Raw genomic sequence first — 23368 nt, forward strand, 5'->3', positions numbered from 1 at the left:
AAGTGCTGGGGTTACAGGCATGAGCCACTATGCCAGACCTAAGTTCAGCCTTTCATGCTTCTCTTGAGTTGTCCAATATTGGAAAATGCCAGCTCACACTGATGAGAAGCTCCTACTCTTTGGGGCTACCTATGAGCCCACTTTGAAATCCCGAGGTTGAAAGTCCTGAACATCAAAGATAAGCTGTCTGGCAAGTTAGGATGGGCATTGATGGAGAAATGCCTTACAGCTTGTGTAGTACTTTTTCACCTAACCACTTAAATGGTTATTATAAAATAGGACACTGAGAAATTAGAAGAGTGACTTAATCCGCCTGCTTAATTGCAGCTCTTCTTATAGGTGAATTTAATTAGGAAATTGTTACATATGGTATCAATTACATGGTCAGCTTAAGCCTCAAATTCAGCCGACTTTAGTTTCAAAATCAACTGCAATTTTGTTTCTTTGAAGAGACTGGGGTCTTTAAAAGAGACCCACCCCAGTCTGCTGAGTAGCTGGGACAGCAGGCACCTGTCACTGTGCCCAGCTCTTTTTTTTTTTTTTTTCTCCTTTGGTAGAAAAAGTGCTATTTTCTGTAATCCTACGTTAAAGAGAATACTTTGACAATAGATTTTTCTCTTCCTTTAGCCCCCTCCAACCTTCCAGATAGAACCCTGCCCCCAAAGAACACAAGCAAAGAAGAAACATCAGCCTTAATAATTTATTGCAAACTCCCTAATATCACATGCTGATGTGCTTGAGGATTCACTCAGGAATGTTCTGGGATGGGGGCCAGAAGGTAGACAGCACCATGAAAGTGCAACCTGCGAGGCCGGATTGCTGAGGGACAGACTTCATGCCAATGGAGGGGTACACTTCGGGACAAGTCTGGGTGGGCTAAGCTGCCTTGGGCAGGAAGGAGCTGGGCCAGGCCAGGAGCCTGAGGTTCTCCTTTGGCCAACCCACCCCAGGTTTCCAGCCCCTTCTCCTCACTCAGGTCCTACGCAGTGAGGGAGGTGTGGGGAGGGAGGTTAGCGGCTCTACAGCTGCCAGGCTTGTGGGCACTACCAGTTAAGCGTGGGGCCCCTAGTCTATTCTTTCACTGGGGAAATCTTCCAAGGACTTAGGCTTTCACTGCAGTATCCTCAGACAGGTCGGGATGAGGGATGAGGCCTTGCCCTTGGGGGGCTGCCCTTCCTCCGTAGCATCGAGGAGCTGCTGCAGGTAACAGGAGGTGCCAAGCATCACGTGGCCCGTGGCCTGCATGCTGAAGAGGGCCCAGCGGAGAGCTTCCCTGGGTGGAATGAGAGGGCATGTAAATCAAAACTACAAAGTAGGCTGGGCATGGTGCTCACGCCTGTAATCCTAGCACTTTGGGAGGCCATGGTGGGTGGGTCACCTGAGGTCAGGAGTTTGAGACCAGCATGGCCAACATGGCGAATCTCTGTCTCTACTAAAAATACAAAAATTAGCCAGGCATAGTGGTGGGTGCTTGTAATCCCAGCTACTCCAGAGCCTGAGGCAAGAGAATTGCTTGAACCCAGGAGGTGGAGGTTGCAGTGAGCTGAGATGGCACCACTGCACTCCAGCCTGGGTGATAGAGCAAGATTCTATCTTAAAAAACAAACCAACAAGAAACATGAGGCTGGGCTCAGTGGCTCATACCTGTAATTCTATCACTTTAGGTGGCCAAGGCGGGTGGATCATTTGAGGTCAGGAGTTTGAGACCAGCCTGGTCAACATGGTGAAACCCTGTCTCTACTAAAAAATACAAAAAATTAGCCAGTCATGGTGGCAGACACCTGTAATCTCAGTTACTCAGGAGGCTGAGGCACGAGAATTGCTTGAACCCAGGAGACAGAGGTTGTAGTGAGCTGAGATTGTACCACTGCACTCCAGCCTGGGTGACAGAGTGAGTCTCTGTCTCAAAAATAAATAAATATATAAATAATAAATAAAAAACAAGAGTGTACCCCCTCCCTGCATCCCCTTATTCCCATGCTGGCCTGAAAGGGATTGGTTTCATTATGTTTGTTTTCTTCATTAATAACATTTGAATACCACTGAGGTGGTAGCACTAAAAGCACTTCATCAATTCTACAGCGATGTGCAAACAGGAACAGATGCTGCAGATGAGGTCAGGATTAGGGCGAGGACTTGCAATTCCACCTTAACTGAGATGCCCGGAACCTCCCTACTTTCTCATGTGAAACTCCAGCTCATTTCATAGGGCTTTCTGTTTTTCTGCTACTACTTTGGACCAGATTAATCTCCATAACATGGCTCTGCCCCTTGAGACACTCTGTTCTAGACTCTGAGGCCTTTCCAAGTCACCTGCAGTCTAACTGATGTTCAGAGTGCTGGACATGAAGACATCCATGCCTGGCATGAGCATGTACTGAGAACAGAACCTGAATTAGGCAGGCCTAAGTCCTAATCCAGTCTTGTTAGCTGGGTGAACTTTAGCAAACTGCTCTAGCTTTGAGCTTCAACTCCCTCATGGGTAAAATGGGATTGCACCTGCCGCCCAGGGTCATAAGGCTGAAATAGCATAAAGCAATTAACATGGGGTTGGATGTTTGGAAAGTAGGGGAAATGGGAAAGTGGGAGCAGGTTCTAACTTCACATATTCTCATGCTTCCTGAGACATTTGGTTAGACTTTCAAAAATAAGTTTTAAGAAAAGTTCATTGTATAGTACAAATGACTCTGGTCCATAAGACTTGCAAATTAATTCTGTCCTATGGAGGAAGATTATTTCATCCCTCCCATTCGCACGGGGGGAAAATCCAACTTTGTATGTATACATTTATCTCTTTTTTTCTTCTTTTTAGAGACAAGGTGTCATGCTGTTGCCCAGGCTGGAGTACCCAGTGGTATGGTCATTTCTCACTGCAGCTCAAACTGCAGCACACACGCATGTGGTAGAGACTGGCTCTCACTATGTTGCCCAAGCTGGTCTCAAATTCCTGGGTGCAACAGATCCTCCCGCCTTGACCTCCCAAAATGCTGGGATTCCAAGTGAGAGCCACCGCACCCAGCCTATCTCATCATTCTTGCTGGACCTATATATGTGTGAGATTTTGAATTCTCCTTTGAACTGATTGTAACTTCTTGCTACTTCTCTCATTAATTAATGAATTCAATTAAATCTTTGACACATGCTTTTTTTTTTTTTTGTCCGACACAGTCTTGCTCTTTCGCCCAGGCTGGAGTGCAGTGGCGGAATCTTGGCTCACTGCAACCTCCACCTCCCAGGTTCAAGCAATTCTCCTGCTTCAGCCTCCTGAGTAGTTGGGATTACAGGCATGCACCACAATGTCCAGCTAATTTTTGTATTTTTGTATAGATTGGGTTTTGCCATGGTGGCCAGGCTGGTCTTAAACGCCTGACTTCAAGTGATCCACCCACCTTGGCCTCCCAGAGTGCTGGGATTACAGGTGTGAGCCACCGCACTTGGCCAACACATGTTCATTTTTAAAAATTGACTAGAAGACTACTTAGGAAAACTCCCTATTTCAATAAAAAAAATGTGTAGTTGCTAGAGTGGAAAGTAGTCATAAAAGCAAAATGCATCCAGGTTCCACCAGGAGGAACACATGCACCCCTAGGCACACGCCAGTGTCGTCCACAGCAGCACTTCCAGAGCCCATCAGGCTCCATGTTGTCTGATACAGGCTATACTTTGTCAGCACTAATGCCAGACCCAGGCACTGAGAAGGCTGAGTCCATGTGAACAGACAGGGGCTCTCCCATTGCCTGTACCCACCCTGTCCCCAGGAAATCCCACTTCACTCACTTCACGATGCGTTTGGCCCCACAGCAGTGCAGATCGTAGGAAAGGGAGTATGTATCATAAAAAGTCGCCTTCACATTCAGGCAGCCAATGAAGTCCTGTGGGTTCAGCTTGTACAGGTCAAAGGTTACACGGGCCACATCAATCTTCTTGGCAGGCTTATGGGAGAGGGACTGTGGGTGCCTCGTCCCCTGCATTGAGACAAGCAAATGGTTAACACCCCTTGAAGACATCTCCCAGGGTCCCGATTTTCTCCCCCGACAGGTGGAACCTCACCTGTTCTGATGGGGGCTGCCATTTCTGCCCCTTCTGGAGGACCATGAACACTATATCCCCTGCCAGGGCTTGGAAGTACTCTTCTGTCTCTACAGTTGTGCCATCTTCCTCCAGCACCAGAAAGAAGGGCTTGTCTGCCAGCATCAGAGTGTCCCGGACCTGGGGAATAAGGTCAGTGATGCTTCTGCCATCCCAGAACTAGGGGGCTGGGGTCTATGAGGTGGAACTGGAGCCCAGGCCCTCTGCTGTGGAATCACTACCCAGAGACTTTATCATGGTACCTCTTGGTTCCTGGCTTCAGGGTTCATAGTCTAGAATAATATTGTCCAATAAAATATAATGTAAGTCACATATAATTTTTAATTGTGATATAGTCTACATACCTAAAAGTTACCCTCTAAAAGTGTACAATTCAGGGTTTTTTAGTATATTCACAAAGTTGTGCAACAATCACCACTATCTAATAGTGCAGTGATTACTAGGCTGGAATGTAGTAATCATAAGCATATCATAAGCATAAGTAGAGAGCATGTGACATAATTGTAGCTCGTTGCAGCCTGCAACTCTTGGGCACAAGCAGTCTTCCTGCTTCAGCCTCCCGAGTAGCGGGGACTACAGGCGCATGCATTACACCTGCCTAATTTTTATGTTTTTTTAAAGATGGTGTCTGGCTATGTTGCTCAGACTGGTCTCAAACTCCTGGCCTCAAGGGATCCTCCTACCTTGACCTTCCAAAGTGCTGGGATTACAGGTGTGTACTATCATGCCCAGACATGATTCTTTTTTTTTTTTTTAGCTAATAATATTCTACTATATAGATATACTAGATTTTAAAATCTATCAATGGATGAACACTTGGATTGTTTCTTTTTGACTATTATGAATAATGCTGCTATGAGTTTTTGTGTACACGTTTTTATATGAACACAGGTTTTCAATTCTCCTGGGCATATACCTAGGAGTAGAATTGCTGAGTCATACATTAACTCTATGTTTAATTTTTTTTTTTTTTTTTTTTGGAGAGAAGGCTTTGCTCTTTAATCCAGGTTGGAATGCAGTGGTATAATCACAGCTCACTGCAGCCTCAACCTCCTGGGCTCAATGATCCTTCCACGTTAGCCTCCCAAGTAGCTGAGATTACAGGCTTGTGCCCTGTTGTCCAGCTAATTTTTTTCTGCGGGGGGAGGTGGAGACAGGGTACTGCTTTGTTGCCCAGGCTGGTCTCAAACTCCTGTGCTCAAAGAATACTCCCACCTCAGCCTCCCAAAATGCTGGGATTACAAGCATGAGCCACCACAATGGGACTATGTTTAACTTTGAGGAGGTGCCAAACTGTTTTCCAAAGTGGCTGAGTCATTTTACATCCCCTCTAGCAATGTATGAGAACTCCAGTCTCCTGACATCCTCACTGATGCTTTTATTGTCTGTATTTTAGCCAAAAATCCTTTTTTTTTTTTTTTTTGAGACTGAGTTTTGCTCTTGTTGCCCAGACTGGAGTGCAGTGGCATAATCTCGACTCACTGCAACCTCCACCTCCTGGGTTCAGGTGATTCTCCTGCCTCAGCCTCCCTGAGTAGCTAGGATTACAGGCATGCGCCGCCACGCCCGGCTAATTTTGTATTTTTAGTAGAGACGAGGTTTCTCCATGTTGATCAGGCTGGTCTTGAACTCCCGACCTCAGATGATCCACCCACCTCGGCCTCCCAAAGTGCTGGGATTGCAGGCGTGAGTCACCACATGTGGCCCAAAAATCCTTTTTATTTTTACTTTCATATCAATTTTTTTCTTTTTTCTTTTAAATAGAGACAGGATCTCACCATGTTGCCAAGGCTGTTCTCAAACTCCTGGGTGCTCAGGCAGTCCTCCCACCTCGGCCTCCTAAAGTGCTTGGATTACAGACATGAGGCACAACACCCAGCCATATATCCACTTTTTGGTGGATGAAGTGATTTTGTTTTGCATTCCCCTAGTGATTAATGATGCTGAGCCTTTTTTTTTTTTTTTTTTTTTGAAACAGGGTCTTGCTCTCTAACCCAGGCTGGAGTGTAGTGGTGCCATCATGATTCACTGCAGCATCAGCCTTCTAGGCTCAAGTGATCCTCCCACCTCAGTCTCCCAAGTAGCTGGGACAACAGGCACGTGCCACCATTCCCAGCTAATTTTTGCTTTTTTTGTAGAAGTGGGTTTTTGCCATGTTACCCAGGCTACTCTTGAACTCCTGGACTCAAGCAATCTGCTGGCCTCCACCTCCCAAAGTGCTAAAATTAGAGGCATGAGCCAATGCACTCGGCCAAGCATCTTTTCATGTGTTCATTGGCCACTGTGTTATCTTCTTTGGAGAAATATCTATTCAAATCCTTTGCCCATTTTTAATTGGGTTGTCTTTTTCTTGTTCTTGTAAACGCTATATATTCTTGATATTAGACCCTTATCAGCTATATGATTTGCAAGTATTTTCTCCCATTTTGTGGGTTGTATTTTTTACTTTTTTTTTTTTTTTTTTTGAGACGGAGTCTCACTCTGTCACCAGGCTGGAGTGCAGTGGTGCGATCTTGGCTCACTGCAAGCTCTGCCTCCCAGGTTCATGCCATTCTCCTGCCTCAGCTTCCTGAGTATCTGGGACTACAGGCACCTACCACTGCACCTGACTAATTTTTTTTTTTTTTGTATTTTTAGTAGAGATGGGGTTTCACCGTGGTCTTGATCTTCTGACCTCACGATCTGCCTGCCTCAGCCTCCCAAAGTGCTGGGATTACAGGCATGAGCCACCGCACCCGGCCATTTTTTTTACTTTCTTGATAGTGTCCCTTGATATACAAAAGATTTAGGCTGGGTGCGGTGGCTCACCCCTGTAATCCCAGCAACTTTGGGAGGCAGAGTCAGGAGGATCACCTGAGGTCAAGAGTTCGAGACCAGCCTAGCCAGCACGGTGAAACCCCGTCTCTACTAAAATTACAAAAAATTAGCTGGGTGTGGTGGCAGGCGCCTGTAGTCCCAGCTACTTGGGAGGCTGAGGCAGGAGAATGGCTTGAACCCAGGAGGCAGAGCTTGCAGTGAGCTGAGATCGCACCACTGCACTCCAGCCTGGGCAACAGAGTGAGACTCCATCTCAAAAAAAATAAGTATCATGACACTTAGGTTAACTGCCTGGGTTTCAATCCCAGTGAATGCACTTGGCTTCTGCCTCTGGAGAATGGAAATAGTGGTAATAAGGCTCTCATCAGAAGAAATGCTGCAAGTCACCTGGCAGAATACATGGTCCATAATAAGAGTAGGCTCCTCAGGACATTTACAACCACATCATTAGTTATTTTGGAATGATGGAATTCTCACTTCACTTTTCTTGCTTGGATTCAATAAGGAACATATTTTGCTACTTAAAAATCTTTCAATAAGGGCCTGGGATCAGCAACACACCAATAGCAATGAACATACCTAGCTCCCTGATCTCGGTTTCTGAATACCATTCTCCACTAAAATGAAACAGACCTCCTTAGAAAAAAATGGCCAAGAATTAGGGCAGGGAAAATACAAGATGAGCCTGTAATACCTTGCTGCACCAGAAAGTAAGAAAGCATACAAAGAATGATGGGGACAGGATAAAAAAAAAGCACCAGAAAGTAAGAAAGCATGCAAAGAATGATGGGGACAGGATAAAGAAAAGCACCAGAAAGTAAGAAAGCATGCAAAGAATGATGGGGACAGGATAAAAAGAAGCACCAGAAAGTAAAAAAGCATGCAAAGAATGATGGGGACAGGATAAAAAAAAGCACCAGAAAGTAAAAAAGCATGCAAAGAATGATGGGGACAGGATAAAAAGACACAGAAGTCTGGGACAACTTGAGCATCAATAAATAATCTGTTGCCATTCATATATCCTACTAAAATAGGAATACCTGTGTCCCTTTTGATATAAATAAATAAATAGGCCAGGTGCAGTGGCTCATGCCTTTAATCCCAGCATGTTGGGAGGCCGAGGTGGGAGGATCACTTGAGGCCAGGAGTTTGAGATCAGGCTGCGAAACATAGCTAGACCCCATCGCTATTTTTTTTTTTAATTAAAAATTAGGTGTGAGGTTGTGTATCTATAGTCCTAGTGAGTCAGGAGGCTGAGGTGGCAGGATCACTTGAACCTAGGAGTTTGAGGCTGCAGTGAGCCATCATCACACCACTGCATCCTAGCCTGGGCAATGGAGTGAGACCCTTTCTCTAAAAAAAAAAAATAATAATAATAATAAGTGAATACAGTGACAGATGCAGAATTCAATGTCTACTTAGTACAAAATACTGACCTAGAAAATAAATAACAGAGGGGAAAATGTTACATAGAGAAGCTTGACTGTACCTACCACTTTATTCAAATAATCAGAACAGTAAGGTGATAAAAATTGCATATAATTTTGCACTGACAATCTTTTAAAAAATTTTTTAGACAGGGTCTAACTCTGTCACACAGGCTGGAGTGCAGTGGTGCATTCACAGTTTACTGAAGCCTCAAATTCCTAGGCTCAAGTGATCATCCTGCCTCAGCCTCCTGAGTAACTGGAACTACAGGTGCACACCACCATGTCCAGCTAATTCCTGCATTCTTTTTGTATAGATGGGGTCTCACCATGTTGCCCAGGCTGGTTTTGAACTCCTGGGCTCAAGGAATCCTCCTGCCTTGGCCTCCCAAAGTGTTAGGATTACAGGTGTGAGCCACTATGCCTGGCCTGCAACTTATTTTTATCATATTCCTGCCAAAGATATAAACCTGAATTAAAGAAATGGATGGGGCCGGGTGCAGTGGCTCATGCCTGTAATCCCAGCACTTTGGGAGGCCGAGGCAGGTAGATCACAAGGTCAGGAGATCGAGACCATCCTGGCTAACATGGTGAAACCACGTCTCTACTAAAAATACAAAAAAAAAATTAGCCAGGCGTGGTGGCAGGTGCCCATAGTCCCAGCTACTCGGGAGGCTGAGGCAGGAGGATGGTGGGAACCTGGGAGGTGGAGCTTGCAGTGAGCCGAGATCACACCACTGCACTCCAGCCTGGGCAACAGAGCAAGACTCCGTCTCAAAAAAAAGTAAAAAGAAAGAAAAAAATAGATAGTTCCAAACCAAGGGACAGTAAACAAAAATAGCTGGCTCACAATCTTCAAAATGGTCAAGGTCATGAAAGTCAAGGAAATACTGAAAAACTGTTCCAGACTAAAGGAAACTAAAGAGCCATACAATTAAATAAACACTTGATCCTGACCTGGATCCTTTCACTACAAAGGATATTATTGGGACAACTGGCAATGCTTGAGTCTCAGGATTCAATTACAGTAATGTAATACTGTTTCCTGATTGTAATAGTTGTATGATGGCTACATAGGAGAATATCCTTGTTTGTAGAAAATGCACATTGAAGTATTCAAGAGTAATAGGCAGCAAGTTGGCAACTTACTCTCAAATGATTCAGGAAAAGTTTTGTACTATATTTGTACTGTGTAACTTTTGTTAGTTTGTAATTGCTTCCTCCAGAGGAAGCCATCTATAACAAGGACATTTTGATGCCGGGGGTGCCCAGGCCTCAGGGCAAAAAAGCAGCACCAAGTCCAGACTAGAGTATGAATAGGTCCTTTTGATCGAAAGCACAAGAAATGTAGTCTGCACAGCCAGAAGCCTTACAAAGGAGGGGAAATTTGCTCCCCGGAAGAATAGAACTAATACATAGAAATAGGGAAGGAATCTTAGAATAAAGAGGTGAGCTATGATTTATGTATGTTAAATAGAGCCTGGTACTTGGAAGCCTAATCCAAACATTTGACCTGTACCAGGCACCTGGGATTGCAGGTCCCACCGCTATAGAGATGATCACTGAGGACGGGCGTGGTGGCTCATGCCTGTAATCCTAGCACTTTGGGAGGCAGAGGCAGGTGGATTTCCTGAGGTCGGGAGTTTGAGACCAGCCTGGTCAACATGACGAAACACCGTCTCTACTAAAAATACAACAAATTAACTGGGCGTGGTGGTACATGCCTATAGTCCCAGCTTCTTGGGAGGCTGAGGCATGAGAATCACTTGAACCTTGGAGGCGGAGGCTTCAGTGAGTCGAGATCATGCCACTGCACTACAGCTTGGGTGACATAGCAAGACTCCATCTCAGGCTGGGCGTGGTAGCTCACACCTGTAATCCCAACACTTTGGGAGGCCGAGGTGGGTAGATTGCCTGAGCTCAGGAGTTCGAGACCAGCCTGGGCAACACGGTGAAACCCTGTCTCTACTAAAGTACAAAAAATTAGCTGGGTGTGGTGGTGTGTGCCGGTCGTCCCAGCTACTCAGGAGGCTGAGGCAGGAGAATCGCTTGATCCTGGGAGGCAGAGGTTGCAGTGAGCCGAGATTGCGCCATTGCACTCCAGCCTGGGTGACAAGAGCAAGACTTCGTCTCAAAAAAACAAAAACAAAAACAAAAACAAAAACAAAAATGGAAGTGGGAAGCAAGAGATTTTCTAGCAAGAAAAATGTGCACTGAAAATACTACTGACCTACTGATAGCGTAGGATGGTAACATACTGTCCCGCCCACCTGCCATTACCAAACAGACATCAGTCATTGCTAATCAGCTGGACGCTGTCCAGGTGGGCATTACCATATGTAGGTGCTGGTAGGTATCAGAAAGGAAACTGCCACCTTCTAAGCCCTGAATCTCAGCTCACAGCTGGACTGTGCAACGTGCAGGGCACTCTCACCTTCAGGAGGAGGTCCTCAAGACTATAAGCCATGATGCCCTTCCTCATGCTTCGATCCGCAGTGCTTACGCGGCAGGGCCGGGCCCTGGGGGCCTTGGGGCTGGGCTCCGACAGCAGCTGCTGGGTCACCACAGAGGTATGCACTGACATGCGCCTGGGGGCAGTTGAAGCATCAGGGTGAGCCGCCCACTTTGCCCAACCCTTGCCCATCACACAGGGGAGCCACCTCCCCACCCCTCCAGACCAGGCTCATGATCAGCCAAGCCCCCATCGCCTGCTAATCCTGCTCTAGTCTTACTCAAAAGCCTGCTAGAGGCCAGGAATGGTGGCTCATGCCTGTAATCCCGCACTTTGGAAGGCTGAGGTGGGCAGATCACTTGAAGTCAGGAGTTCAAGACCACCCTGGCTAACATGGTGAAACCCCATCTCTACTAAAAATACAAAGATTAGCCAGCGTGGTGGCATATGCCTGTAATCACAGCTCTGTAGGCTGGGACACAGGAATTGCTTGAACCCTGGGAGGCAGCAGAGGTTGCAGTGAGCTATGATAGCACCACTGCACTCCAGTCTGGGCAACAGCGTGAGACCTTGACTTAAAAAAAAAGAAAGAAAGAAAAAAGCCTGCTAGAGCAGTGCATCTCAAACTTCGAAGGGCACGTAAGTCACCAGGGCATCTGTTCAAATGCAGATTCTGATTGAGTAGACCTGGGTGAGGCCTGAGATTTCAAATGTTTCACAAGTTCCCAAGTGATGTTGATATGCTGGTTCTCAGACCATGAGGAGTAAGTAGCAAAGTAATAAAAGACCCACCTCACGTTCCCCCAATTACCACCTCTCTCGGCTTCACTCTCCTCACCTGTAAAGTTGGAGGAAGTAGGGGAAACCTGAAGTCAATATAAGGTTTTTTTTAACTGAAGCACTCAATTTAGAACCAAAGGAATGGAAAGGACCTGGATTTTACAGTCAGGCAGTCCCAATTTAGAATTTTGGCTCCCTCATGGATTTGCTGGGTGATTGAGAGCACCCACTATGTGCCTCAGTTCTCTCACCTATTAATTTGGTATAATAACCCCCACTTCCCAAAGTTGTTGTGAGGCTTACATGAGATCAGGAGTAAAAGCACCAAGCATCGTGTCTACTCCTTTCTATGCACGGTGTGGTGGTAGTGTAGGCAGCAGCATTAATATCACCCAGGGACTTCTTGGCAGTGCAGAATCTCAGGTCCCACTCCAGACCTCCTGAATCAGAATCTGCACTTGAACAAGGTCCCCCGTGACCTATATACCCATTAAAGTTTGAGAAGTTCTGGCTTACAGCTCATAGGTGGCTCCCTTTCCATTCTGCCCATGGCTTTCCTCACCTGGAAAGGGACTTGGGGTAGAGAAGGCTAAGGGACTTCATGGCGTATTCCATCCTTGTCAGCTGGACTGCGTTGGACCTGGGAAAGAGGCAGAAACAACTCATCAGTGTGAGATGAGAGGGTTCCCATCTCTCTCATTGTTAGACCATGGTGCAACCCAACACCTGTTCAGCAACCCTCCTCCCTCGTCTATCCCAACTCACACATACCTCCCCCAGCCCTTCTCCTGTCCGGTCCCAGGCATGCCAACCAAGACCAAGCTGGAGACCCCACCCCTCTCCCCACCGGGTGCTCAGGCTCAGCCTCACTCAGCAGCTACTGCTCTTGCCCCAGTCCCACTCACTCCATGTTTCTCAGCCCCTGGCTCTGGTCACACTAAGCAGATATCCCAAGTCAGGGCTGAAGAAGCCTTGCCCGATATTTTCCTGTCCTTGGGGACAGAGTCCACTTTACGCTGGCAGGAGGTGAGTCACACCACCTCACACTTCTGGGGACCGTTCCCTCACCTCTAGTCCAGAGACCTCACAGGCAGGCAGCCCAGTCAAAGCCTGCTCTCTCCCATGGGTCCTTGAGCAATCCGAACTCCTTCCTGAGGCTTCCCGTGGGCCCAAAGAACATTCTGTGATGATACAGGCATGCCTTGTACATACTCTCCAATACCATTGCTACCAGCCCCATGTGGCTATTGAATATTTGAAACATAACTATTGTGATTCAGGAGCTGGATTTTTTTTTTTTTTTTTTTGAGTTTCACTCTTGTCACCCAGGCTGGAGTGCATATGGGGCGATCTCGCTCACTACAACCTTCACCTCCCGGGTTTAAGCAATTATCCTGCCTCAGCCTCCCTGGTAGCTGGGATTACAGAGGCATTTGCCACCACACCCAGCTAATTTTTTTTTTTTTTTTTTTTTTTGAGGCGGAGTCTCGCTCTGTCACCTGGACTGGAGTGCAGTGGCCAGATCTCAGCTCACTGCAAGCTCTGCCTCCCGGGTTTACGCCATTCTCCTGCCTCAGCCTCCCGAGTAGCTGGGACTACAGGCGCCTGCCACCTCGCCCGGCTAGTTTTTGTATTTTTAGTAGAGACAGGGTTTCACCGTGTTAGCCAGGATGGTCTCGATCTCCTGACCTCGTGATCCGCGCGTCTCGCCCTCCCAAAGTGCTGGGATTACAGGCTTGAGCCACCGCGTTTTTTTTTTTTAGTAGAGATTGGGATTCATCATGTTGGCTAGGTTGGTCTTGAACTCCTGACCTCAGGTGATCTCCCTGCCTCGGCCTCCCAAAGTGCGGGGATTACAGGCGTGAGCCACTGCACCCAGCACAGGAGCTGTATTTTTTACTTTATTGAATTTTAACTAATTTAAATTTAAATAGCCATGTTGCCATGTGGCTCCTGGCATCCATATTAGATCACAGGTCTAAGCAGATAGCCCTGGGCTCATCTGTCACCACTTTTTCTCTTAAACCTCTGTGCTCCAGCTCTTGAAGGCCCCAACCCTTTGCACAGATAGTTCCCTCCACCTGTAGTGCCTTTCTCTGATCCAGGGCGAAACTTTTGCAGCCTTGAAGACTCAGTTTCATTGCTTTCCACTCTTTAAAAGGAAAGTCTTCTTAGACCACTCACAAAATTATTACCCCTTCATCCTGCTGTTCCTAGCCAAGTGTGTCTCTGGATCTGTTTCTGCTGTAGCCCCTCAGTCCCTGGGTGCCTGGCCCTGAGGTCCTCTTCCTATTCGAAGCCCCCAGCACAGGTAGGGCTTCACACAGAGCAAGGGGCACAAGGGGTGGACATAAAAGCCCCCTTGCCAGTTGGGGACAATCACTCTCTCCTTTTAACAATTTGGGGTTGGCTGGGCGCGGTGGCTCAAGCTTGTAATCCCAGCACTTTGGGAGGCCGAGACGGGCGGATCACGAGGTCAGGAGATCGAGACCATCCTGGCTAACACGGTGAAAACCCGTCTCTACTAAAAATACAAAAAACTAGCCGGGCGAGGTGGCGGGCGCCTGTAGTCCCAGCTACTCCGGAGGCTGAGGCAGGAGAATGGCGTGAACCCGGGAGGCAGAGTTTGCAGTGAGCCGAGATCCGGCCACTGCACTCCAGCCTGGGCGACAGAGCAAGACTCCGTCTCAAAAAAAAAAAAAAAAAAAAACAATTTGGGGGACTTTCCAGACCAGGCCCCACAGAGGCAGAAAGCCCTCTTCCCCACTTAACGCTACAGTAGTTCTAGTCCTAGCTACTTGGGAGGCTGAGGCAGGAGGATTCTGCTTGCCTCAGCCTCACCCACTTCTTATCCCTAGCAAAACTCTGCCAGGAGCTACCTAACCTGCTCTCCAGGAGCAAAGAAAAAAAAAAAAAAATCCCCAAACCCAGAACAATAACAAACTCCTTACCTCCCCCTCACAGCCTCCTGGAAATACTGCCCTGTCCCGCCCAGCCCTCCCTTCATTTATTTCCAGCCCCCATGAAGCTCCTCCCCAGCCTTCAGCCCCAGCTGGGGAAAAGAGCTTGGCGTGAGAGCTGCAAGCCAGCCTGACTTCCAGAAAAGGCCTAAAAGGAGGGGAGAAGCCACGTTTCGAAAGCTTTGGCAAAAGGGATGGTCCATGACATGAGATCAAGCACAGAGGGCACAGAAAGCAGGCAGATGTGGGTTGTGGTCCCAACTCTACCCCATATCAGCTTGCTTGAGCTTAGACAGGTCACCTGACTTCTGTGAGCCCCAGTTTCTCTTCTCTGTATAACGAGGATAATGAGTCCTGTTTTACAGGGTAGTGGTGAGGATTAGTGACAATAAAAGTAAAGGGGCACAGTGGCTTATGCCTGTAATCCCAGTGTTTTGGGAGGCTGAGATGGGAGGATTGCTTGAGGACAGGGGAGGGGTTGGAGGACAACCTGGGCAACAGAGTGAGACCCTATCTCTGAAAAGAAAGAAAGGAAGAAAGAAAAAAGTAGCCTGGGTGCAGTGGCTCATGCCTGTAATCCCAGTACTTTGGGAGGCCGAGCGGGTGAGTCACTTGAGGTCAGGAGTTTGAGACCAGCATGGCCAATATGGTGAAACCCCGTCTCTACTAAAAATACAAAAATGAGCCAGGTGTGATGGTGTGCACCTGTAATCCTAGCTACCTGGGAGGCTGAGGCAGGAGAATTGCTTGAGCCTGGGAGGCAGAGGTTTGGGTGAGCCTAGATCATACCACTGCACTCCATTCTGGGCAACAGAGTGAGACCTTGTCTAAAAAAAAAAAAAAGAAAGAAAGGCCGGGCGCGGTAGCTCACACCCCTAATCCCAGCACTTTGGGAGGCCGAGGCAGGCAGATCACAAGGTCAAAAGTTCGAGACCAGCCTGGCCAATATGGTGAAACCCCGTCTCTACTAAAAATACAAAAATTAGCTGGGCGTGGTGGTGGGTGCCTGTAGCCCAACTACTCAGGAGGCTGAGGCAGGAGAATCACTTGAACCCAGGAGGTGGAGGATGCAGTGAGCTAAGCTCACACCACTGCACTCCAGCCTGGGTGACAGAGCAAGACTCTGTCTCAAAAAAAAAAAAAAGTAAAGGCTTTGCAAACATAAACACTCAATAGATCCAAGTGATTATTACTATTACTGATAATATATGTTATTATTTTTAAATTTTTTTGTATTTTTCTCAATTTGATAATGTACATATTAAATCATAGCAGAGAGTAAGACAAGCTGAAATGTGGAGTGCTTAAGAGTGTAAGATCTGTGACCCGGCAGTTCCACTTCTGTGTGTGTGTGTGTGTGTGGTGTGTGTCATATAGAGCACACCTGTTGTCCCAGCTGCTCAGGAGGCTGAAGCAGGAGGATCACTTGAGCCCAGGAATTCAAATTTAGCCTGAGTAATATAGGGAGACCCTGTATTTACAAAAGAAAAGAAAGAAAACCAAAACCAAATTACATATATATGTGTGTGTATATACACACACACACACATATATATATACACACATATATCCAAAAGAAATGAAAATATATGTCTACACAAAAACTTGTATGTGAATATTCATAAGATTATTCATAATAGCCAAAAGGTAGAAACACATGAATGTTCAATTGATAAATCAATTTTTTAAATGTGCATATCCATACATGGTATATTATTTGTCAAAAAGGATCCATGCTACCACATGGAGGAACCTTGCAAACAGCACAGAAAGTAGACAAAGCCAGTCACAGGAATCATATACATGTTGTATGATTCCACTTATATGAAATGTTTACAATAGGCAAATCTATAGGGCCGGATGCCGTGGCTCATGCCTGTAATCCCAGCACTTTGGGAGGCCGAGGCAGGCGGATCATGAGGTCAGGATATCGAGACCATCCTGGCTAACATGGTGAAACCCCGTCTCTACTGAAAACACAAAAAATTAGCCGGGCATGGTGGCGGGCGCCTGTAGTCCCAGCTACTCGGGAGGCTGAGGCAGGAGAACGGTGTGAACCCAGGAGGCGGAGCTTGCAGTGAGCCGAGATCGCGCCACTGAACTCCAGCCTGGGCGACAGAGAGAGACTCTGTCTCAAAAAAAAAAAAAAAAAGACAAAATAGGTTGCTTCCGGCTGGGAGTAGGGGATGGGAGGGTAACGGGGAGTGGCTGCTAATTGGTACAGGGTTTCTTTTAGGGTTCTTTTCTTTTTTTCTTTTTGCTTTTTTTGAGACGGAGTCTTGCTCTGTCGCCCAGGCTGGAGTGCGGTGGCTCCATCTCAGCTCACTGCAAGCTCCGCCCCCGGGGTTCACGCCATTCTCCTGCCTCAGCCTGCCGAGTAGCTGGGATTACAGGCACCGGACACCACGCCCAGCTCCTTTTTTGTATTTTTAGTAGAGATGGGGTTTCACCGTGTTAGCCAGGATGGTCTCGATCTCCTGACCTCGTGAGCCACCCGCCTCTGCCTCCCAAAGTGCTGGGATTACAGGTGTGAGCCACCACACCCAGCCTTTTCTTTTCTTTTTGAGACAGACCCTTGCTCTGTCACCCAGGCTGGAGTGCAGTGGCCCGATCTAGGCTCACTGCAAGCTCCGCCTCCCGGCCTTCTGTTTTTTTTTTTTTTTGATAGGGTGTCTTGGAGTCTTGCTATGTCACCCAGGCTGGAGTGCAATGGTGCGATCTCAGCTTAGGGCAACCTCCGCCTCCCACAGGCGGGTGCCACCACACCTAGCTAATTTTTGTATTTTTAGTAGAGACAAGGTTTCACCATGTTGCCCAGGCTGGTCTCCAATTCTTGACCTCAAGTGATCTGCCTGCCTTTGCCTCCCAAAGTGCTGAGATTACAGGCATGAACTACTGCGCCTGGCCAGGTTTCTTTTTTTTTTTTTTCTTTAACCTATTAATTACAAACTATTTCGGTGATGGATGTACAACCCTGTAAATATACTAAAAATCATTGACCTGTACACTTGAGTGGGTGATGTGAATTCTGTGTCAATAAAGCTGTGTTTTTTTTAAAAAGTTTAACCTCATCTTTCTTTTAACACAGGGTTTTTCACACTTTGGTGCATCAGAATCACCTGGCAGGTTTGTTAAAATTCAGATTGCTAGGCCCCACCCCAGAATGTCTCAGTAAGTCTGGGGTGGTGCCTAGGAATTTGCATTACTAAAGGTTCCCAGGTGATTCAGAAGCCATGGCTGCTCAGGGAACCCACTTTGAGAACCAGTGGTCTAGTGCTAGCTATGTGAGCTAACTTCTCTAAGCTTCAGTTTGATCCAACGACTGGGGGTAAAAATAGCTCTATAGAATCTGGTTTCCATGAAGATTAACTTGCTACAGAGTCTAGTGCATCCTTAGAGCTCAATAAATGGCAATTATTATTATTATTTAGATCTAAATCCTTCTCTGGAGGGGCTCTCAGGCAACCATCATTCATTTATTCAGCAAATATTTATTAAGCAGTTACTATATGCCAGTCCTTCTGGGGCTAAGAACACAACAGGAAAGAAGACAGCCTTGTCCCACACTTTAAGGAGCTGACATTCCTGAGGAAGGTGTGAACTCAGACCATGAAAAGATATGCAAATAAACAAAATAATTTCAGATAACGATGTTCTAGGAAGAAAACAAAACAAGGTGATATAATAACAACAGCTGGAGAGTTAGATTGGCCTGTGCGTTCAAGAAATGCCTCCAAGGAGGTGAGTTTTGAGGTAAATCCTAAATCTTGGGGGATGATCAAGACAAAGGAAACATCATTGCAAAGGATTTGAGAAGGGAGCATGAAGAGAGAGTGAGGAGACAGGAACACAAATAACTTAAACTTAAGGACAGACCACAAGCCAGGAGAAAGGTACAAGCAAAACCCTTTAGGGAAGAGGTTCTGGAGAGAATCGGGGCCCCTCCCTTCAACAGTCATGGCTCAAATATTTATTACTTCACTGTGTACTTGGTGTCTCGAGACAGACAGGCCAATAGATGACTCAGGAGAGTCATCTCTGACAGAAAACCAGACACAGAAAGACAAAGATGACCACGAGCTAAAGCCAGAGAGCACTGTATGAGGGTGAAGGATAAACCGGGGGATTTTTCACAGCGATTAGGAGAGGGAGATGGTTTTGACTCCATTGGAATTTATCTATTCAACCAGCATTTCTTTCTTTTTAAGTTTTTTTCGTTTTTCTTTTTTCTTTTAATAGAGATGGAGTTTTGCCATATTGCCCAGGCTGATCTCGAACTCCTGGGCTCAAGCGATCCTCCTGCCTCGAGCTCCCAAAGTGCTGGGATTACAGGCATTGAAATGTTTACACTATGCCAGACACTATGAACTGCTGGGGACATGGATGACTTAGTTCTTATCCCTGCCTTTGGGGAATTCACATTCCAGTGAGAAAGGCAATGTCTGAGCATGGTTCTTAAACTCTATAGTGCATGAAAATCATCTGGGACAACTTGGATCGGAAAAGGTCTGTAGCTACAAGTCAAAATTGAGAAGCCACTAAATTTAAAAATATATTCCTCATGTTAAATTTATAACACCATGAACAAAAAGTCAAAAGACATAAAATAAATAGGGAAAATACTGTATATTCGAACTAATATCACAGACAAGAAGCTAGTCTCTCTCTTTCTCATTCTTTCCTCCCTACTCTATCTACATATAATTAAGGGCCGGGGCGGTGGCTCACACCTGTAATCTCAGTACTTTGGGAGGCGGAGGCAGGCAGATCACGAGGTCAGGAGATCGAGGGAGACCATCTGGGTTAACACGGTGAAACCCCGTCTTTACTAAAAAAAATACAAAAAAATTAGCCGGGCGTGGTGGCGGGGGCCTGTAGTCCCAGCTACTGGGAAGCTGAGCCAGGAGAATGGTGTGAACCTGGGAGGTGGAGCTTGTAGTGAGCCGAGATTGTGCCACTGCACCCCAACCTGGGCGACAGAGAGAGACTCTGTCTCAAAAAAAAAAGAAGAAGAAGACTGAGCTGGGCGTGGTGGCTCCCACCACGCCCAGCACTTTGGGAGGCCGAGGCAGGTGGATTGCCTGAGGTCAGGAGTTCGAGACCAGTCTGGCCAACAGACTACCAAGTTGTTGCTAGAGCTGGGACTCAGACAGACTCATATATTGCTGGTGAGAATATAATTGGTATAAACACTATGGAAGGCATTCTGACAAGATCTATCAAAATTTCAAGCACAATATATTCTTTGATCCAGCAATACCACCTCTGGGATTCCCGACTACAGATCTACTTGACCATGAGTGAAATTATATATGTACAAGGTTATTCTCTGAAGCTATATTTGTAATAGCAAAATATTGGAAACACAAATGTCCAACAAGAGGGGGTACGTCAAGTAAATTATGTTATAGTCATATAATGAAATGGCACTAAGAAAAAAGAGGGCCAGGCACGGTGGCGCACGCCTGTAGTCCCAGCACTTTGGGAGACCGAGGCAGGCGGATCATCTGAGGTCAGGAGTTGGAGACCAGCCTGGTCAACATGGTGAAACCCTGTCTCTACTCAAAAAATACAAAAATTAGCCAGGCGTGGTGGCATGCTTCTGTAATCCCAGCTACTCGGGAGGCTGAGGCAGGAGAATTGCTTGAACCCGAGAAGCAGAGGTTGCAGTGAGCTGAGAATGTGCCACTGCACTCTGGCCTGAGCAACAAGAGTGAAACTCCGTCTCAAAAACACAAAAAACAAAAACAAAACAAAACAACAAAAGAGTTTCTTTATGTACTGATCTGGAGAAAACAGTCAAGATATATTGTTCAGTCAAAACAAGGCAGGGTCGGGGCACAGTGGCTCACACCTGTAATCCTAGCAGTCCGTGAGGCTGAGGCAGGAGTATTGCTTGAGGCCAGGAGTTCAAGACCAGCCTGGACAACATGGTAAGACCTTGTCTCTACAAAAAACACAAAAATTAGCCGGGTGTGGTGAAACACGTCCCAGCTACTCAGGAGGCGGAGGTGGGAGGGCCCCTTGAGCCCAGGAGTTCAAGGTTGTAGTGAGCCACGATTGTACCACTGCACTTCAGTCTGAGCAAGACCCTATCTCTAAAAATATAAATAAAATGAGGCCAGGTGTGGTGGCTCATGCCTGTAATCCTAGCACTTTGGGAGGCTAAGGCAGGAGGTTTGCTTGAGGCCAAGAATTTGAGACCAGCCTGGGCAACATAGCAAGACCCCCATCTCTACAAAAAATGTAAAATAAGCCAGGCATAGTAGTGCATGCCTGTAATCCAAGCTACTCGCATGGCTGAGGCAGGAGGTTCACTTGAGCCCAGGAGGTCAAGGCTCAGTGAGCCATGATGGTACCACTGCACTCCAGCCTGGGCAACAGAGCAAGACCCTGTCTCAAAAAAAAAATAATTAATTAAATAAAAAATAAAAATATTCTGAGAGTCTGTAGCTTCCCCAGGCTGCCAAGGAAATTCATGGCACAAAACCAGCTATGAACCTCTGCTCTAAACAGCCATGCCTTTGCATTAACATCCTTTCCGTATGACCATTTGTATTTTCTTTTTGAGACAGGGTCTTGCTCTGTTGCCCAGGTTGGAGTGCAATGGTGTAATCATGGCTCACTGAAGCCTCAACCTGCTGGGCTCAAGTGATCCTCCCATCTCAGCCTCCTGAGTAGCTGAGACTACAGACATATGCCATCTTGCCTGGCTAATTTTTTTTTTTTAGAGATAGGTTCTTGCTATGTCGCCCAGGCTGATCTCAAATTCGTGGACACAAGCAATCCTCCTGCCTCAGCCTCCCAAAGTACTGGGATTATAGGCATAAACCACCATGCTCAGGGTCTCATCATGTTGCCCAGACTGGCCTCAAGCTCCTGAACTCAAGCAATCTTCCCACCTCAGCCTCATGAGTAGCTGGGACTACAGCTACATGCCACCGCAGCCAGCTTATTGTTTGGTTTTTGAACCATGTAAACACATTATCTAGTCAACATTTTAAATTAAAAAGATATTCTTAGGCCCAACTTTGGGGAATGATTCATTTGGGTAACGGTGGGGCCCAGAAATCTGTGTTTTTAACAAGCATCCTGGATGAGTCTATCACAGATGGTTCTAGACCAGGCTTCACAGACAGCAAAAACGATGAGAACTAACGTGGAAGCAGGTGATTCTTGGTGCAGTAAGATGGGTCCTAAAGGGTCAGCAGAATTTCCACAGGACAAAGAAAGACATTCTAGAGAGCCTGGGGGGAGGTGACAAATATTGCTGGCCCATTTCCCCAGAGGTCCTGAACCCTCTTAGTTATCCCTCAATGGGTCCTGAACCTTGTTAGTTATCCCTTAAACAGGACAGTAACAGATCTGGCAGAAAAATCCTCCAGCCCTAGGGTCACTTTGGTCTGAGTTCTTATAGTGCTATTGCTGTGTGATCCTGGGCAAGTCACTTCCCCTTTCTGAGCCTTAGTTTTCCCTTGTGTAAGATAATGATAACAAAAGTAATTATCTCCAAGGGTAACAGAAAAAGAGAATGAGTTCACGTGTGTGAATATGCCTAGCATAGAGTAGGTACTCAATAAATATTGCTGATTTCTTTTGTCTCACTCTATCACCCAGGCTGGAGTGCAATGGTATGATCTCGGCTCACTGCAACCTCCGTCTCCCGGGTTCAAGCGATTGTCCTGCCTCAGCCTCCTGAGTAGCTGGGACTACAGGCACATGCCACCAAGCCCGGATAATTTTTTGTATTTTTAGTAGAGACGGAGTTTCACCGTGTTAGCCAGGATGGTCTCGATCTCCTGACCTCGTGATCCGCCCACCTCGGCCTCCCAAAGTGCTGGGATTACAGGCGTGAGCCACTGTGCCCGGCCTTTTTTCTTATTTTTTTAAATTTCGGACAGGGTCTCACTCTGTTGCTCAGGCTGGAGTGCAGTGGTGTGATTTTGGGTCACTGCAACCTCCGCCTCCTGGGTTCAAGTGATTCTCCTGCCTCAGCTTCCCGAGTTAGCTGGGACTACAGGCATGAGCTACCACACCCTGATAATTTTTGTATTTCTTTTGCTAGAGACATGGTTTCACCATTTTGACCAGGCTAGTCTTGAACTCCTGACCTCAAGTGACCCATGACCTCGGCCTCCCAAAGTGCTGGGATTACAGGTGTGAGCCATGCCAGGCCAATGTTGCTGATTTCTTGCTTGTCTTTCTCAGATCCCAGCCACACAGAATCCCTTCCTAATGTGAGCCCCTTGCTGGTCATATGTGCTCTTGTTACCCACCTACGGATGTTAAATCCCAAGGAACTCAACTCTGTTCCTGTCTGTCCATTGCCACCTCTTAACCCAAGCCACCCCTAGGATTGCCTGAATTACTGCAGTAGCCTTCAAGTGATTCCTCTGCTTCACCCTTGGCCCCTGTAAGCCATTCTCTACACAGCAACTAGATCTATCTGTCTTTAGTTATTCACAGACAGTGTCTTACTCTGTTGCCCAGAATGGAGTGCAGTGCATAATCATGGCTCACTGTAACCTTGAACTCCTGGTCTCAAATGATTCTCCCACCTCATCCTCCCGAGTAGCCTGGACTATAGGCACGCACCACCATCCCAGCTATTTTATTTTTTATTTTTGTAGAGACAGGAGTCTCACTATGTTGCCCAGGCTGATCTCCTGCCTTGGCCTCCCAAAATGCTGAGATTACAGCCTTGAGGCACTGTGCCCCCACCTAGATCTATCTTTTAAAAATGCAAAATTGTGTCATTTTCCTGGTTAAACCTTTCAGTGGTTCCCCAAACCCCCTGGGATAAAGACTTAACTCTTTACTGAACTCTCCAAATGCTCCAGTCA

General features: G+C 46.7%; 1 protein-coding gene across 2 annotated transcripts; it reads right to left on the bottom strand.

Annotated features, from left to right (window-relative positions):
- Positions 1–683: 683 nt before the first annotated feature.
- On the bottom strand, positions 684–12551 carry CIDEC (cell death inducing DFFA like effector c). Of its 2 annotated transcripts, none has more exons than XM_033210604.1 (6): positions 12471–12551; positions 12128–12205; positions 10768–10921; positions 4051–4209; positions 3778–3965; positions 684–1273 (listed from the first exon to the last, which is right to left on the bottom strand). In XM_033210604.1, exons 1-6 carry the CDS (start codon positions 12473–12475, stop codon positions 1111–1113), a joined length of 747 nt encoding a protein of 248 aa, XP_033066495.1. In that variant the 5' UTR covers positions 12476–12551; the 3' UTR covers positions 684–1110. The 2 variants fall into 2 exon arrangements, with proteins under 2 accessions (XP_033066495.1, XP_033066496.1); XM_033210605.1 differs by lacking the exon at positions 12471–12551 and adding an exon at positions 11578–11623.
- Positions 12552–23368: the final 10817 nt, after the last annotated feature.

The sequence above is a fragment of the Trachypithecus francoisi genome, unplaced genomic scaffold, assembly GCF_009764315.1.
Source record: "Trachypithecus francoisi isolate TF-2019V2 unplaced genomic scaffold, Tfra_2.0 Lachesis_group0, whole genome shotgun sequence".
In the NCBI taxonomy this organism is placed as follows: domain Eukaryota; kingdom Metazoa; phylum Chordata; class Mammalia; order Primates; family Cercopithecidae; genus Trachypithecus; species Trachypithecus francoisi.

Bases quoted from the DNA above. Each gene is read 5' to 3' on its own strand.
- CIDEC (XM_033210604.1), bottom strand. The intron at 4,210-10,767 runs GTGAGAGTGCCC...CTTATTCCCCAG, and splicing joins TTGAGGACCTCCTCCTGAAG to GTCCGGGACACTCTGATGCT. The intron at 1,274-3,777 runs GTGAGTGAAGTG...CATTCCACCCAG, and splicing joins GGGGCCAAACGCATCGTGAA to GGAAGCTCTCCGCTGGGCCC.